At 41.3% G+C, this 17461-nt stretch overlaps 1 protein-coding gene across 1 annotated transcript; it reads right to left on the reverse strand.

Moving 5' to 3' along the window:
- Positions 1–294: 294 nt before the first annotated feature.
- LOC112153240 (bromodomain-containing protein 1) lies at positions 295–17374 on the reverse strand. Its single transcript, XM_024283290.1, has 13 exons — positions 17235–17374; positions 13863–15282; positions 12626–12782; positions 11816–11947; positions 11610–11738; positions 10121–10433; positions 9750–10052; positions 8873–9442; positions 5504–5624; positions 5290–5423; positions 3481–3590; positions 3170–3324; positions 295–1771 (listed from the first exon to the last, which is right to left on the reverse strand). The coding sequence occupies exons 2-13, from the start codon at positions 15263–15265 to the stop codon at positions 1588–1590; spliced, it is 3711 nt and encodes a 1236-aa protein (XP_024139058.1). The 5' UTR covers positions 15266–15282; positions 17235–17374; the 3' UTR covers positions 295–1587.
- Between the last annotated feature and the right edge of the window lie 87 nt (positions 17375–17461).

Below are 17461 nucleotides of genomic sequence, written 5' to 3' on the forward strand. Positions count from 1 at the left end.
TGGGGCGGAGCTGGTGGAGCAGACTCTTCCTGGAAGGGTCTGTTCCCACTTTGTGACATCATAATGTGATGACCCGTTTGTTTCTGTGGGTTGGGAGGGGCTCAGAGTGCAGGTTTTTATGCGTGAATGGATTAAAATGAATGCTCATAATACACCTGAAACCTCAAAAAAAGTTTATTTTTCCATGAGTTTCAGGTCAACTTTAAGCTCTTAAAAACTTTAATAACAGCACAAATCCGTTCTTAAACTTTTGAGATATGTAATGTGGGTGGAAATGTCAAAACATGATAGTAATGTTGTTTTGAAATGTGTTTAATTTTGTCAAAGGAAACCACAAAAATAATCTATATTTGTATTTTTATTTAAATTTTGGTAGAAAAAAAACAGTCCTGGTATTTTTTGTAACCCCTTTTAAAAACCCTTCCCACTTACTAAAGTACAAAAGGAAATATACAAAAACCTACCCCATGCTACCCAGAAAATATGGACAACCGTATGAAAAGAAAAGAAAGAAAAAGAAATGTCTTGACGACTACATCTACAAAAAAAAATATTTAAAAAAATGTTATATTTAAAAAAAAAAAAGGCAAGTATCCAGCACAAAATGCGACACTTCCTCACATTAATTTCTTTTGTGGTATATAAAGTACTGTGAATACTTTACAATAAGTTAACGCAGGCACATTTCTTTACCACTACAGAAAAATTAGGTAACAGTCAAATGTTGTACATAAAAATAAACTAATGTTTAGGTTTTTTTTTTGCATTTCTTTCATTTTTTTAGATCAATTTCACATTAATCAGACAATAAACAAAAAAAAAAAACACTTCTGGGTAGCACTATTTTTGGTTTTTCAGAACAAGCTCCGCCTCCACATTGTTCGGCTGCATGCCACTGAGATGCACACATTGAATATTCAAATCATATAAATATATATAGACAAAAATATACTAAGACTATTCTTAATACAAATGATTAATGCCAAAAAAGGAAAGGTTATAATATAAACTTCAATAACTTAAACCGTATAAAAGAAAAAAAAAAAGAAGAAGAAGCAGCTTTCATACTTAGCAAAAACACAGAATTTCCTTTCCATGAAGGAAGCTGAATATTGATTCCCTCTTTGTTCTTGGTCACACGGCACAGGCAAACCACATGTTTGTGCCAAGAAGTATAAATACTACTGAAGTACCCATAAATGTCCACACTACAAAATAAGTTAGTGTCACACCACTATACAGATTCATTACAGCTTAAATTAAAATAAAAAAACACAAAAATGGAAATGAAGCCGCCTTGAAAATATAGTTCATGGTTCGGAGGAATCTGTTTTAAAAAGAACTGAAATGAGTCGAAATACTTCATAGTTGGCTTCTTGATACCTCTGACTGATTTAATGAGAAAAACTCACAAAAAAATCAACTTTTTGTTTTGAAATCATGAAAAGTCACAGTAATAGTTGTTGGAGTGAAAACGTTTCTGGACACAGTGACCGACCCGGAGCTGTGGGGGGAGGGGATTCAGACGCACTCCTTCTACATTGGAGGAGGAGCCGAGGAAAAGGGTGGAGCTTCCCGAGGGCGTCGTCAGTCCACGTCGCTGAGGTCACTGACGGGCTCGTCCTGCACGATGCTCAGGTGGTTCATGGCGCGGCTGAAGGCGATCTGTACGGCCTTCCGAATGCTGGATGTGCGTCCTTCCATCATCTTGATTTTGTCGATGGTTTTGTCCATCCCCAGAGGAACCATCTTGGATCTAGGAAGCCATTGCCTGAAGAGAACCAGAAACAAACTGCTGATTGAACAAACAACTGCATTGCTAATGTGTCATGTATATATTTTTCAATTTTCCCGCACTTAGTTTTAATAAAACAATAAAAAAAAAATGATTTTAACTGTTTTATTTAGGATTTAATTTGGACATTTAGGGGAGGGGCAAAACAAAATTGGCGTTTTAGGGGGTATTCCGATAGATTTGGTATGTTCAAAACTATTGTAATCAGAAATGACATGTTTTAGCCTTTTTTGTTCAAAGATCAAACATGTTTTAACATTTTTGTTTATGTTCAAGGTTCAAAGATGTTTTGTGTTTATGAATAGGCCTCAAAAGCAAATGTTTTGATGTGACAGATGTGTGTGAGAGTATATTTTTGCTTTGAAGTACTTCATATATGTTTTGAAGCTTTTGAACAAAATAATTTAGACTTTTATCTTGTTGTTTTCCTTTTTAGTGATCTAAACCTTAACCCTAAAACCTGACGCGATCTGAACCGTAAAGTTTTGTGATCCGTTGCACCGCTAGTAAGCACTGACTGGTCCGAGTTGGTCTGAGTCAATGTTTCTATGGCAACAACTCCCACCAATCGGGAGTGAGATTGTTTTAAGTCCACACCCCATAAAGGTTGTGGCTGAATTCCTCCCTAATCACTATATTTTCTAGTGCTGTCCGAATCTACCGATTCCAAATCGAGTGCACTCGAAATTTCCCAGAAGTCTTTGCGAAATACTAGCGTGCATCGATGTTCACTAGATTAGCAAATATAGACCACAATGCATTGCAGTTGAACAATTTAGATTAAAAAAAAACATGTTTAGATGTAATATTTGAATAAATCATCCACATTTTTACCATCAGAACACAGTGGAGTCATAAATAAATGTGGTGAAATGTTGTATATTCGATTTTCACTTTGTGAAATCTGTGACATCATATCCGGTGTTTAGAAAAACTAAAGAAAAGTAGTGAGCATCGTGTTCAAATAACGTTTAAAATCCAGGGAACTATATAGTCCTGCACAATGTAGTTTTTCAGTAGTTAGGGGTTAGGGGGAGAATCAGGACACAACCACTTTCTGCCAATCCAATGATTCCAATGTACTTTTATTGAGGCGTCTGATTGGTCAGTTCATAACTTGAATAACTTGCAATAAAACATGATAAGAGAGAATTTGCAAGAACAAAGTTTTAGATGAAGCATTTTTATTCAAAACAATAGAATGACTGAGTAGTAACTGTTTATTTCTTTATAAAAGTCTATGGGATTTTATCTTCTTGAAACCAGCAGCCACTTCCTGTTTGGACTCTAAGGGGGGAGGGGTCAGTCCAGGTCTCTCACACAGTCAAGAAGTGAGAGGGCATAATAAATCTGGGCTAGGGTGTCAGAACTCACCAGCTGCGCTTGTTGTCGAAGAACAGGACGAGGTAGAGCTTCTCTTCGGCCTTGTACTGCATCTGCTCTCCGATGCGCAGCACGTCCATGGGGGGGGTGGGGATGGAAACCCCGTTGTGCTGACAGCCAACACGAGGCATGTGGGGGTCGATAATCTACTCGCAGCAGGGGAGGGCAGGAGAGACCAGTTAGATGCACAGAACACAACAAGACGGCACATTGGCTGATTTACAGTGAAATGCTGCCCCCTGGTGGAGAAACTAAGAAAATGAGACTTGAATGACCATGTTTCCTCTGCAGCACACACTCACCAGGGCGGGGTAGGAGGGGTATCCACTACATTTGGCCCAAACTAGCTTTAGGGGTTCCAATGCAACGGTTGCAGCACTAGCAGGCATCCAAATATTGCTGTTGCCAACCTCTATGGAAGCGGGGAACAACACCAGACAGGTTATGAGCGGTCGGACAAACCGGAGCAGAAACAGCGCAGGCTTTGGAAACAAGACAGTGAAAGGCGGACATTTCTCAGGTAGTTCTAGGATTTTCATTGGTGGAATCAGAGGAGGGAAGCGCCAGCTGCTGACCGGTTCTGAGCAGCGGTGGAGAGCCAGAACGCTCAAAGACCTCGCCTGCAGCTGCGGTTATTTCTAACCATGTTTCTTGTGGGTGTGTGTGGGTGTGTGAGAACATCGGCTATTCTCAGTGAAGTATGAATGACCGAATCGCCAGTAATAGTTTTCATTCGTATTATGAAGGGAAGGCTTCAAAAAGGTTTATAATTTTAACATTTTTGGTTCACCATTAAGAGTTATGACACAGAACTGACAAGGTCCTTTAAATTTACAATGTACAACTTTGTACTTTCACTTTTAAAGCTGCTAAAGGCGGCGCTGTCCTCGTTTGTGGTGCGGAAGTAGCTCATAATGAGCAAAAGGAACCACAGAATTCGAGTTTTTCTTTAGGGTTTCTGTGTTCGTCCACAGCAGAACGTGGACTCACAAATAAACAATGAATGTGACGTACGCACGGAGGTATTTTGATGAATTTGATGACTTATGCTGGATTCACACCGAACGTGATCTGTTCGGCGGGTGTCAGGTTTCTATTATTTAACCTAAAGTCTTAAGACGTGAATTGGGCGTCGGGACCAGCGCTGCGTCAACCAATCAGGGACTCAGCTTTGAGCATGTGACACTGTCAGTTTATTGTTTATAGGACCACCATTAGCTGTGCTTAGCAGACAGCAGCTCTTCCTTGAGAAGAAACATATACAGCAACACAATTCATAAAAAATCATCATTCATTTTATCCAATCTAAAAAATGCATTATGGAAACACATTCAACACATAAATATAATTAAAATAATACGTTCTACACCCAGAATCTCGATGTTCAAAATCAATTACACAACAAAATTTGGTATTTAATTCAACTTTGACTCCGATATAAACCTCATTTAAAATATGCAGCTACAAAATGTGACCTCAGTTGTTTTTTAAAAGCATAATTTGAAATTTTTTTCCTTAAAATTTGTGTTTAAAAGTTCCAAGCGTTCAATGTTTTTTTTTAAAGAAAATTTGTGTTGTGTCCGTGACTCAGAGGTTAGAAATGAAGATTCAATTTTTGTTCTGAACTTCCATCCATTCTCTCAACCCGCTGAGGTGAGAGACGCATATTCAATGTGGGAATCGTGCTTAGTGTGAATGCAGCTTTAGAAAAAGATTCTAATTTGGATCTTGAAACGGATGACGAGGTAGAAAACCATTAACTTGTTTTTGATTTTTTTGGGTGTGGTTTAAACATTTTTATTTTAGATACACACTTGTGTTATAAAACATAATATATATATATTTAGTAAACATGTGACAACTCAAAAGTGAATTTTTTAACAGATTTATGTTAATTGTAAAAGTTTTGCTTCATATATTAAAAAATGTAATAAAAGAAGCTAAAAAAAAGTCACACAAACTGCTTTTAAGTAACTTATTTAAGCTAACTGAGAGGTATAAAAATACGGTTTAAACTGAACGTAGATACTTTATTAACCCTAAAATGACAGTTAGTGATTCCTTAAACCCAAACATGCTTCAGTTTTTGCTTCCTTCTGTGCAGATGTTACCTGCTGCGATCCGCGCCGCTTTGGCAAAGTTCCCCGTTTCGATGCAGGCGATGAGTTCGCTCTTATCGTCCACCGTGTGCCTACGGACCAGAGCGGGTTTGCCCTTCCCGCATTTGGGAAGACTGGGAATGGTGCTGGAGGAGGAATGAACGGGTCAGAACATGGGCTGCCCTCGTGTGGAGTAAGGAGCGGTTTGGACGCGGCGCCGCTTTACCTTCCCAGCAGGCTGTTGCATGAGGAGATGGAGGACTCGGAGGCGCAGCGTCTGCGCGGCTCCACGGATCGGCTGTTCAGCTCCGGCCTTTTCTCCTTCTCCACAAGCGCTCTGGACAGACCTGAGAGAGCAGGAAGGAAGCATCTTTAGCTAAACAGTCTTTCAAAATAAAAGACTGAACTGATCCTCTGTTCAATGGATACAAAGACAGAAAAAGATCCACTAGATAGAAGGAAGTCTGTTATTTGTAGCAGAACTTTTATTATTATTATTCTTAATGTGGGAAATACAAGAAGAAAATCGATTAATATTTTTATTATTAGCAAGGATTTAAGTTAAACTACATCAGGAAGTGAAAACTATGAAAAAAGACAATTGTGTAAAGAAAATGAAATGAAACAAAGAATTGATCTTTACTTTTTTTACTTTTCCTTTAATGTCATTACAAGTGTTTTAATAAAAAAAGCAGATGTTTTTGATGCAAATATTTAACCTTTTTTCAGTTCCAGATTTGTCCAGTTTCTATCAATAGCTGTGTGAAATGTGTTTTTATAATAAAATAAACAGAAAGTGATATGAGGTATGGAGAAGAATCTGGTATATTCTGAGAGTTATCTTCAGTGTGTAGACTTTTAATGACTGTTTAAAAAAACGTTTTTGTTAATTTACTTTTTTGAAATTCAATCCACAAAACATCTCAAACCCTGAGAAAAAAAACTTGAGAAAAAGAATTACAAGCGAACAAAAGTTGTTGTTTTTTTCTCCTTCAGAGAGTGACTGTTCATTTGTGAAACGAACCATCTCCACCCGACGTTCAGCAGGAAATGAGCACAGACCCAACCTGAACACAGCGTGGAGGGGTTTGTGTTACTCAAACGTTCAAACAGCCGCAGAACAAGAGGAGAAAAGCCGGCTGGGTGGAGGATGTGGCGACTTTTCAAAGGTTTACACGACAGAGAGAAGCAAAAAGCAGAAAATAGCAGATGGTACCTCACTGCTCGTCTACGGCTGGTGAGGAGGAAGCTCGGAGATGTGAACTCCCCGTGTCTCTGATCTGAAAGCACGTCTGTCTTCTCCCACTTCCTCTCTGCTGATTTCAGTTTGAGCTTTTAAAGTTGGAGATTTGACTTGTACAATTATTAAAGGTTTAGCTTCCATTTTTAGAGATCTGTCTCACATGAAGAGCGTTTGCACTGAGGAAGCCTGGCAGCCTTCACACAGATGGGTGGAGAAATGCAACACGCTGCAGTGGAGGAACGACTGAACCACCTGCACAGGTTCCTCTGCTGCTGGGGGTATTTGATTGGTGGTGCTACGGCCCAAACGCAGCACCTTCACCTCAGTTTCTAGAATTCTCTTGACTCAAGCGTTAGAAATAAATTTGTTCCATACGTTGCTCTCAAAACATCACTTCCAGTTCTTTCATTTGAAGCGTTTCAATGCCAAGATTTTGGTTCAGTTTGATTCTTTGGTTCAGATTAGTCAACTAATCAACTATTAAAATTGTCGACAACTAATTTAATAGTCGATTAGTCGTTGCTTTAAATTATATAGAGTCTGAGTGTAGCAAAGTTGAAAGTTTTAATGGCATTCTGCTAGCTTTTTGGACTATTTTGGCATTTATTAAGTTTTTTTAGGCTATTTAGGAGTTTAGCTAATATTTCAGCTACATGCTAACTATTTTGGCTGATTTATGCTTTTTTCATTTTTTTAGGCTGTTTTGTATTTTAGCTAATATTTCAGCTGCATGCTAGCTGTTTTTTTGGTAATTTAGGCTTTTTTAGGCTAATTTGGCATTTAACTAACATTTTAGCTAGCTAACAGTTTCAGTGTTTTCAGCTGTCAGCTTCAGTGATTTCAGCTGTCAGCTTCAGCGTTTTTAGCTATCAACTTCAGTGTTTTAGCTGTCAGCTTCAGCGTTTTCAGCTGTCAGCTTCAATGTTTTTAGCTATCAACTTCAGTGTTTTAGCTGTCAGCTTCAGCGTTTTTAGCTATCAGCTTCAGCATTTTCAGCTTCAGCGTTTTTAGCTGTCAGCTTCAGCGTTTTCAGCTTCAGCGTTTTCAGCTGTCAGCTTCAGCGTTTTCAGCTGTCAGCTTCAGCGTTTTCAGCTGTCAGCTTCAGCGTTCTCAGCTGTCACCTTTAGTGTTTTCAGCTATCAGCTTCAGCGTTTTCAGCTGTCACCTTTAGCGTTTTCAGCTGTCACCTTTAGTGTTTTCAGCTATCAGCTTCAGCGTTTTTAGCTATGACCTTCAGCGATTTCAGCTATCCGCTTCAGTGTTTTTAGCTGTCAGCTTCAGCAATTTTTGGCTATCAGCTTTAGCATTTTTAGCTGTCAATTTCAGCATCTTTAGTGGCCAAATTCAGCTTACAGCATTCACACCAGCATTATCACAGGTAATGTTATATATCTAGTTTTTTAGTTAGTTTAAAGCTAATGATTGTTAAGATGTGTGCTTTAGATCCACTTTGCGAATGACCCGATTAGTCGACTAATCTGAAAAAATAATCTGTGATTAGTCAACTATTAAAATAATTGTTTGTGGCAGCAATGGTTCAGTTTTATTCATTGGTTCGGTTGAAGTAAAAAATTAATTGGTCAATTTGATTCAAATTCAGAACTTCAGCTTGATTCAAATTTAGTGGTTCAGTTTGAATCTCATTCACTTGTTAAGTTTTTAAGATTCAGATTCACTGTTACAGTTGGAATATGATTCATGTGTTATAGTTTGATTCAGATTCACTAACAGTTCAATTTGATTTAGATTTAACAGATTTCCAAATCTTAAAATAGTTTTTTTATTTCTCATAAAAACAATTTTTTACAAGTGATTATAAACTGAACGAAAGTGGAATTTTATGAAAAGATTTTTGTTTTTCTTGTCCATCAAAATTTATTTAAAAAACGAATTTAGTCTTAAATAAATACAAGAAATGTTTTTTGATTCATCAACTTTGCATTTTCTAAAACAATGATTCCATTTAACTGAAGTGTCTGTGTTGTGTGACTGCAGTGAACCACACCAGGGTTCACTTGTTTGGTTTTCACTACAGTCAAGTTATCAAACTAGTTAAAAAGACATTTGATTTTTCAAGGACACTCACTGATTAGCATCAAACTGTTCAGGGTGACTGACGTAGAAAAGCTTTAAACCTTTGCAAAAATCTGTATTTTTATTGATTAAATGTTAACAAAAATCAAATTAAAAGCCATTTTTCTGAAAAGCTTTTTCTCTGCAGTTAAGCAGGTTTAAACATTCATGTTTGCACAATTGCTGGTGTGAGAAACACCAAATTCCTTCACTTGTGTGACAAACTTGTGACGATGACCACGTTTAAAAAGCTGAACGGTGCATGAGAGCGGATCTTACCACTGTCGAGCTTCTTGACGGGAGTCTTGGTTTCCTCCTCGTTCTCAGCCCGCCCGTCCTCGTCGTCGTCTCTGCTGTCGCTGCGTTTCCTCTTCTTGCTGTGCAGCAGCGTCTCCAGCCGCGGAATGACCACCGACAGGATGGATTTGGAGCTCAGAGGCTCGCCGTCGTCCTCTTCCCGATCGTTGTCTTTCCCGTCCAGCCTGTCCGAATCCTCCCCTCCGCTCTTGGAGGAAACCTGGGGGGTGGCGGTTTTGGACTTCCGGAAGAGAACAGAAGTCCGCCGGTTGACCGTGCCCGTGGGCTCGGCCAGCGTGGACGTGGCGATCACGCTCACGTCTGCGTCCAGCACCGCCAGCCCGCCGTGGGAGTGGCCGTTGAGGCGCGGAGGAAAGGACAGCAGGTCCGGTAACTCTGCGTCCAGCTTGGGGCGCTTGCTGTGAGCCTTGTTCTCGCGGTTCGGGGCGGCATCCACTGGTTTGAGGGTGGGGGGTCCCGGGTCTGAATCCGAGTGGATGAGTGGGGGCGCCGCATCTGACGGCTCCAGTTTAGGAGGGAGGGACTTGTCTGCTGTGGAGAGGAAACAAGTAAACTTTGATCTTTATCGTTCCTACTGCTTTTTTAGTGGTGATTATTTTTTGCCAAAATAAAAACAAAAAAAAAAAAACAAAAGCCGTTTTCTAGGACACTTAATAGCAGTCAGGTTTTATTGGGCCCAATTTGATTCAGAGTCATTTGATTGAATTTTTTTTCATGTTTGTGGGTCATGTGACCAGAACAGAATTAAAGGTTTGCATTTATTTCACTTCATAAGCTCTTATTGTGAAGGAAACTGGTCTAGCACAAAATCTTAAAATCCAGAAACGTTTAGACACACCTTCATCATCTGCAAAATGCCCGTTGGACTTGGGCTTCTCGTCTTTGGGTTTTTCTTGTTCTGGAAGCGTGGGAGCTGACGAGGTCGGCGCTGCAGAGGAGCAGTGATGACTCGACGGCACCACTTTCTTCAGGCTTATTTCGTTGCGCACGTCGTTGATGGTCTTCTTGAGAAGCTTGAGGCGCTTGCTGCGCGACGGGCTGGACTTCATGGCGCAGGTGAGGTCGAACTTCTCCAGCAGCTGCTGCAGCTGCTCCTCCAGGGGCAGATGCTCGCGGTTGGCGGGAACCAGCAACCGGTCCACTGTGGAAGAAACCAAGGATGAGAGGAGCACTTTCAGAATAAAAGCTGCTCCTGTTTCCGTCTCTTACCGTCTTCCCAAGAAAACGAGGGCGAGGCTTTGACTTCGGGAGCTTCCGTCAGGTGCACGCCGCTCTCCGTGTCGAAGCCGATCTTCTCCACGTCCCGTCTGGCCTTTCTGAGCAAGACCCCGCCCTGATCTCTGAGCCGGATTGCGGCTCGGTAGAAATACGTGTCCTTGGAGTTGTACTTGAGGCAGTTATTGACGATGAGGTTGAAGTCGGCCTCGAACTGCTCGAGGTTGTTGTAGCACTGGGCATCGATGCGCTGCCGCATGGTGGAGAAATCCATCGGGTTCTTGATGTGGTCCAGGTAGTCCGGCACCTGCGAACAGAGGTCGACTTCAGAAACGCTCCAGTGGGTTCTGTAGGATCAGATCTAGAACCTCTCAGACATGCTAGAACCTCATGAAAAATACGCCCAACGGGGAGGTCAAACTTTTAACTCAGAAATTAAGAATCTATTCAAGGTTCTGAGTGACTGAGACGAACAAAGTGTTGACTCATAAAAAAGAAAGAGTAAATAAAAAAATAAAAAACACCAAAAACACAAATATAGGATCCACTTTCAAACTGGGCCACAGACGAAAGCATCCAGGTGCAGCTCCAGCAGTAAATAGTGAAATTAACCGTACTGCCAGGGTCTGAATGATCTGGTGAACCCAGACACAGCGTCTTGTATGCCGCCGTCTCTGTAGAGCGCTCCAAACATATAAACCCAAACTACACACTCAACATCATCCACGTTTTCCATGACGTGGCAACAAATGACGTCCAGACAAGCGTTGGCGGTTGCTCCGCGGCCGGGGCATCGAGTGTAATTTGACTTGCGTCACAAGAGAGGCGGCAAACGCGTATTTGCCTTAAAACATCAGTAATCTTCAGGAATTTCACCTCCTGCAGGTTATCTTTAGGACGTAACTCCCGCGATAAACGAGAGAACACTATACTTTTCACTCGGACTTGGCTGTTTTGACCTTCATCAAAACTCGTCATAATTGTTGCTCTTAAAGACTTGAACACAACCTGCAGACTGAAGTCACGTCATGAGTACTGTAGAGGGAAAACACTCATCTGAAAATAATGACGGGGGTCTGAGCACTCCCAAAACAAGAGTTAGAGGATTCTGCTGCTGGATTAGGACACTTAACCTCCTGGATTAAAGAGACTCGTCTCAGAAACTCCACAAAAACAGCTAAGTGGAGGATCTGCATCTCTTTCAGCTTCATATCATGTCTGGATCCTTCATGGGGGTTTTCTCTGACTAGAACGTCCTTCATCTTCACAGGAATTCCCTAAATGTGGTGTAAACAACAACTTTATCTTCACCTACTAGATGCATGATTTCTATTTCTCGGAGAGTTTATTAATAAGGGCAGCAAAAATCCAAATTTTATCCTTTGAGGGGATATTTTCTCATTAGAAACATTGAATCTATTTCAGTTTTATTGACAGTTTATTTCAATAATAGTCCAATAATGATGTGTTTTCTGCAGATCACCTCATTAACGTCGACAGGCTGGGCAAAGATCCGGGCCTGGTCTTTGGCCTGCAGCTGGTCCAGGAGGACTCGGAGCAGAATGCTGAACGGCGTCAGCTGCATCTCCAGCAGAGACTCCTGCAGTTTGATCTGAAGCAAACACAGATCGTACGTTGAGTGGAGCTGCTGCTGTGATCGGTGAAAAGTCTTTAATGGCTGCTCCTCACCTCTTCCCTCTTTAGCTTCTCCCTCTTACGGATCAGCTCCAGCAGCAGGCGAGCTCTCTCCAGGTCGTGTCGGAGGCGGTGCCACTCCTTCAGCTGCTCCTTCAATGACCTGCTTTCCTCCTCGTTCTGCCTCTGCAGGAAAAGGAAACTTTTAAGCGATTGGCCTCTAGTGCTGCCACAAACGATTACTTTAATAAACGACTAATCACCAATTATTTTTTCCGATTAGTCGACTAATCAGATCATGCGCAAACTGGATGTAAAACACACATCTTAACAATCATTAGCTTTAAACTAACTAAAAACTAGATATATAGCATTACCTGCGATAATGCTAGTGTGAATGCTGTAAGCTGAATTTGGCCACTGAAGATGCTAATGCTGATAGCTGAAGATGCTAATGATAATGGATGAAGATGCTGAAATTGATAGCTGAAAACACTGAAGTTGATAGCTGAAATCGCTGAAGCTAATAGCTAGCTAAAATATTAGCTAAAAGCCAAAATGCAAAAAAAAAAAAAAACTGAAAAAAAAAGCCTAAATTAGCCAAAATAGCTAGTATGTAGCTGAAATATTAGCTAAACTCCAAAATACCCTAAAAAAACTTTAAGAAATGCCAAAATAGTCCAAAAAGCAGAATGCCATCATACACTTTCAACTTTACTACACTCTGTCTCCATATAATATAAAGTAACGACTAATCGACTATTACATTAGTCGTCGAGTATTTTAATAGTCGATTAGTCATCGACTCATCGTGGCAGCCCAGTTGGCCTCCCTGGTGAATGAGGAAATAGTAGGCAAACGAACCGGCTGTGAGTTCTTCTGGGACTGCATGCTGGTCTGGAGGCGCCTGATGAGCGGCATCCCGTTCCTGGATTGTCTTTTCAGCGTCCAGTAGTTCAAGACCAGCTCCACGAAGGCTTTCTTCTTCTGGATGGAGACCTGGTTCAGGATGGTTTGTAACCTAAAGGAAACACATCATAAATGCAGCTTTATGAGGAAAAAAGAGAAGAAGTCGCCATGTTAAAGCAGACTGTCAGCAGGGATTTTTCTACAAATTCTCACTCCCAACTTCTCATATATGGATGTGTGGTTCAGGCCCCCACTGTGTCACTTTGGTTCAGGCCCCCACTGTGTCACTTTTTGACATTTTGTGTCCCCAACCACTCATTGTTTTGTGATGTACATCAAGGGTTCCCAACCCTTGGGACGCGGAACCAGTAGGAAGTTGGGGTGCTGGTTTAATGTGACACCCGGAGAATCATGAAAACAAAACAACTTGGAGCAACATTTGGGCACCGTTTTGTTTTTTTGCTCCGTGGTGTTAGAGGAGTGCTAATAAACATATTGACGAGTTTGAATGTGTTTTTTTGCCCAAGAATCGTTACATCCTTAGCCAGCACATCAAAAACCGACGAGTTGGTAACACCCAAAATGTCAAACCCTGAACTATACACCCAAATATGAGTTGGGAGTGAGGATGTGTTGTTTTTGTCCTGAGTCAATCTAAGAAGTCATCCTCGTTTCTATGGCAACCACTTTAGCTTGCTGAAAGTCCACACCTTTATCATTTGAAAGCAGGCTCAGGAGAATCTGTCAAACGCTTCAAACGTTCGACCTGACACCACATACTTTTATTGAGGCATGTGATTGGTCAGTTTATAACTTCAATAGTTTGCATAATTAAATAATTATCAAGAACGTGTTCAAAAGGCATCAGAGCAAGAATGGTTATTCTGACGAATAGAATGAGTGAGTTATAGCTGTTTATGACTGTATAGAAGTCTAAGGGTTTCTGGCTTCCTGGAAGCAGCACATACTTCCTGTTTGAGATGTGAAGGGGGAGGGGCTACTCAGTCCAGATCTGAACAGAGATTACACAGAAATCCTTTGGAATGATTCAGATTTCATCATTACATCTGGCTTTCAGGGTTTCTTGTCTTGAGTTGTGAGTTGATGAACCATGAACAAATTGAAATAAAAGGTCTTAATCCGTTTGAATATTCCAGAAAATAAAACATTCCCTCTGAGCCTGTGGGAATACCTGTGTGCTGGGAATGTAGGAACCACGGCGGGAATCACTGCTTCCACTTCCTCTTCGGGCTCGGGCTTCTTGCCCTTGCTCTTTTTCTTCTGTTTTCCTTTCTGCTGCCCCTTCTCGTCCCCCCTCCCTTTGTCCAGCTTCTTACAGAGCCCGTTTTTGGGTTTGGATTCGTGGTAAATGGACAGCGGCCTCCTCACGCAGCCGTTGGGCGTGTGCGCTCCGCAGTAGGCCGTCTTCTTGACGGAGAAGGTGGCCTCCCCCGTGTCGGTAACCTCCTGGATGGGCTCCATCTTCATGAAGAGGCCAGCCTTCTGGGCGCAGGTGACGTGGAAGGCGGTGTAGCAGTTGGCTTTGTGGCACTGGATGCAGGCGCCCACGCCCTTCTCCTTGCAGATGTAGCACGTCAGCTTCCAGCGGGCCGGCGGGATTTGACTGACGCCGTCGATGGGCTCGATGAAGGTGGTGTTAGAGAAGCCGACCTCGGGGACCCACAGGGCGCACACCACGTGGCCCCAGCGCTCGTCGTCGGTCTTCTTCACCGCGCCGCCCTTGTTGGGGCAGAGGATGCAGCCGGCGGGCTGCGTGGGCGACTGGAGGCAGTGCCGGCAGTGCCACTGGCCCTCGGGGATGTACGGCACGCCGTAGCATTCCTGGTGCACTGCAACGTTGCACATGTCGCAGAAGAGGATGGCGTTGCTGTTGTGGCACTCCTCGTCCATGCAGATGCTGCAGACGGCGTCCTCGTCGACGGGCGCTTGCTTTTCGCTGGCCTGGTCCAGACTCTCCAGGTGGAGTTCTTTCTCGAAGCGGTCGATGAGGAACTCGAAAACGTTGTGCGACACCTGGCTAAAGCCTTCGCTGCGGCGCCTCTCGTTGACTAAATCCAGCCAGGCGTAGTCTTCCTCGTCCATATCGTACTCCGTGTCCTCATCTAGCTCTTCATCCGTCTTCTCGATGAATTTAAAATAAGACGAGGGTCGCTTAGGAACGGCGGGGAGATTATATTCCACGGTGCGGAATTTGGGTTCGGGAAGCTTGGGGCCAGGATGAACGCCCGTCGGCTGCCCGCCGTCTTCGTCGTTCCCCAAAATGCCGAGGGCGGCGTTCTTTTTCTCCTTGTTGTTTTTTAGCCGCACCGACCGAAGGAGGACCGGCTGCTGCGGCTTGTCGGCGTTCTCCTTGTTGTTGAGGCACTCCACCATCTCCCGGACGACCGGGTCGTCGTCGCACACCACCTGCAGCTTGTCGTAGATGCTGAGGCGGTGGATGCGGCCGTCCATCTCGAACTCCACCAAGCGCTGCGCCTGCTCGTACGTCAGGATCTGCTTGTTGGGCGAGGGCTTGATGGGAGACGGCGGTCTCTGAGGCACGGCCACCCGGTGCTGCCGAGCTTTCTTCTTCATCCTGACGCTCCGTGTTGCTGTGGAGCCACGAGAAAGGAGAAACGGTTAGCAAGGAGGTTCAATAAGTCTATAGATTTTTGTTTTTGTAATGTTTTGATGCTTGCAAAGAAGTCAACCTTTTCCATCAAAATATGATCCAAATTTAAAAACGCTTTCTCACCACTCGACGCCTAACAATGAAAAAGTCTCAAACTCATCCAAAAATGAACAAAAAAGTCTCAAAAACAAACAAAAAAATGGGAAAATATTGTTTTTTATCTCATGACAATATTGGATTATCTTAATTCAAACAACATTTCAAAATAAAAGTCAACACACAACCTTTGCTAATTAAGTTAAAAGTTTAAGAACAGAAACTACAATAAAACTGTAGTGACAAAAAGTGTTTTAATCAAATTGCCAACTTGAACTATTACTTTTCATAATAGTGGATGAAGTCGTGTTTTTCAACCAGTGATTCAGTGACATCTGCCACAGGAAATAGTTCAATTTAACTCTATTGATCTAAAAAACATTTACGATTATCAGAATATAAGCTGTGTGTTCATCAATACAGGATCCAGAAATATGTTAAAATACGTTTCTATGTATTTATTTAACTCTTATTTAAGACTCTTTGACTGCATATTGTTAAAAGATGATAGTTTCTCCTTTTTCTAAAATATTTAGTTGGTGGTTTGCCATGAGATTTTTTGTGAGGAAAGGTTGAAAAAAATAAAAATGCATATGTTCATAAAAGAAAAACAACGTGAAATAAAGTAATAGGAAATATTGTAAAAGTACATGTAGAATTTAAAGGAAAGAAATCTAAATAAAACCAGATATTAAAATGTTCTTTAACAGTCATTAAAACCACGAAACCACGAAAGCAACTTTAACTTAAAAATTTTTGTCCATTTTTTTTGTATTAAACGTTTCGTTTTGTGTGTCATAATTATTGTCACTTTTTACCATTTTAAGTCATTTTAAGTCAATTTTCTTTTTTGTGCACTTTAATTTAAAAAGCAAAACAATAAATGTAACACAGTATTGCCTGATTACCTTTGTATGTACAAAAAATAATTTTAAAAACAACGTTTAACAGATCATAAAGCTGAACTAGTACACATTTATCTTTTTTATACCTTAAGAAGAAGAAAAAATCCACTTTTAGCCACAAACTGTTACATATCAGACATTTTTTGTTCAAGATATGCTTATCAGTGACATGTTAAAATATGACATATTAACATTTATCACCTATATTTTTGTATAAGGATAGCACGAGCTAAAACAATGTGTTTGTTGGCGTGCATATAATGCATTTTTATTTCCAACAACCAAATTTGACATAAAAAAAGCAGGAAATGTTAGATTTCATTTAAAACGTAGGGAATATTTTTGCCTAATTAAAAGACTACATACATAATGTATAATTCACAAATAAAAATCAAGAAAAACATATATGTTTTTACAAATTTTATGCTATTTGGAGACAAGAAAACACAAGAAAGTGGTCAAAACTAAGCATTTGTTCAATTTTTAGCATCACGGCTAGCTAACAGAGCAAAGAAATATGCATTCTTAACGGTCTTCCTGCTTCAAAACAATGAATAAAAAGCCATTTAATAAAATGAACCGTGGAAACCATTCCGTTTCCTCAATGAGACGAGACATTTAAGGAGTTGGAGGCGCGACATTCACCACTTTAACATCGAGAAGTTGAGACTTCTCCATTTGTTCGAGGGCAGCTTTTTCACTCATTAAAGTAGCCGAGATGCTAACAATAACATTAGCCAACGAGCTAACTAGCTAGCCTACTCCCCTTTAACGGGGCGAATGGCGTCCAACAAAAACATTGCCTTTTATTAAACAATTTCACTAAACTCACAACTGAATGAATGCAAACTTTAAATTAGATTTCCAGAAAGTGGTTGTAGACAATAAATGGGAAACAAAAATAGCCAGAAATATAAAACAAGGCACCTACCTCCTAGCTTGAATAGTTTTTGCTAGCTGAATTAAAAGCCAGCTAGCCAAAAAAGCCTTGAAAAGAACGGCCTGCTAAACGGTTCTTTGAAGGGAGCTAGCCAACGAGCGATGCTTCGGCTAAAAAAATGGAGAAACCCGGCGCGTGCCTGTAGAGTTTGGGTTTTAAATCGTACAAACACGCCGTTGATGTGTTTAACGGCCATTCAAAGGCTACAGTCGGTGACT

Source organism: Oryzias melastigma, linkage group LG23 (genome assembly GCF_002922805.2).
Source record: "Oryzias melastigma strain HK-1 linkage group LG23, ASM292280v2, whole genome shotgun sequence".
Taxonomy (NCBI): domain Eukaryota; kingdom Metazoa; phylum Chordata; class Actinopteri; order Beloniformes; family Adrianichthyidae; genus Oryzias; species Oryzias melastigma.

What these genes read in the sequence shown, in the direction of transcription:
- LOC112153240 (XM_024283290.1), bottom strand. Translation starts at nt 15,265, where the DNA reads ATGAAGAAGAAAGCTCGGCAGCACCGGGTGGCCGTGCCTCAGAGACCG. An exon ending in AGAAGCTAAAGAGGGAAGAG is followed by an intron (nt 11,739 to 11,815) that starts GTGAGGAGCAGC and finishes TGTTTGCTTCAG; the next exon opens with ATCAAACTGCAGGAGTCTCT. An exon ending in ACCCCTCCTACCCCGCCCTG is followed by an intron (nt 3,325 to 3,480) that starts GTGAGTGTGTGC and finishes TGCTGCGAGTAG; the next exon opens with ATTATCGACCCCCACATGCC.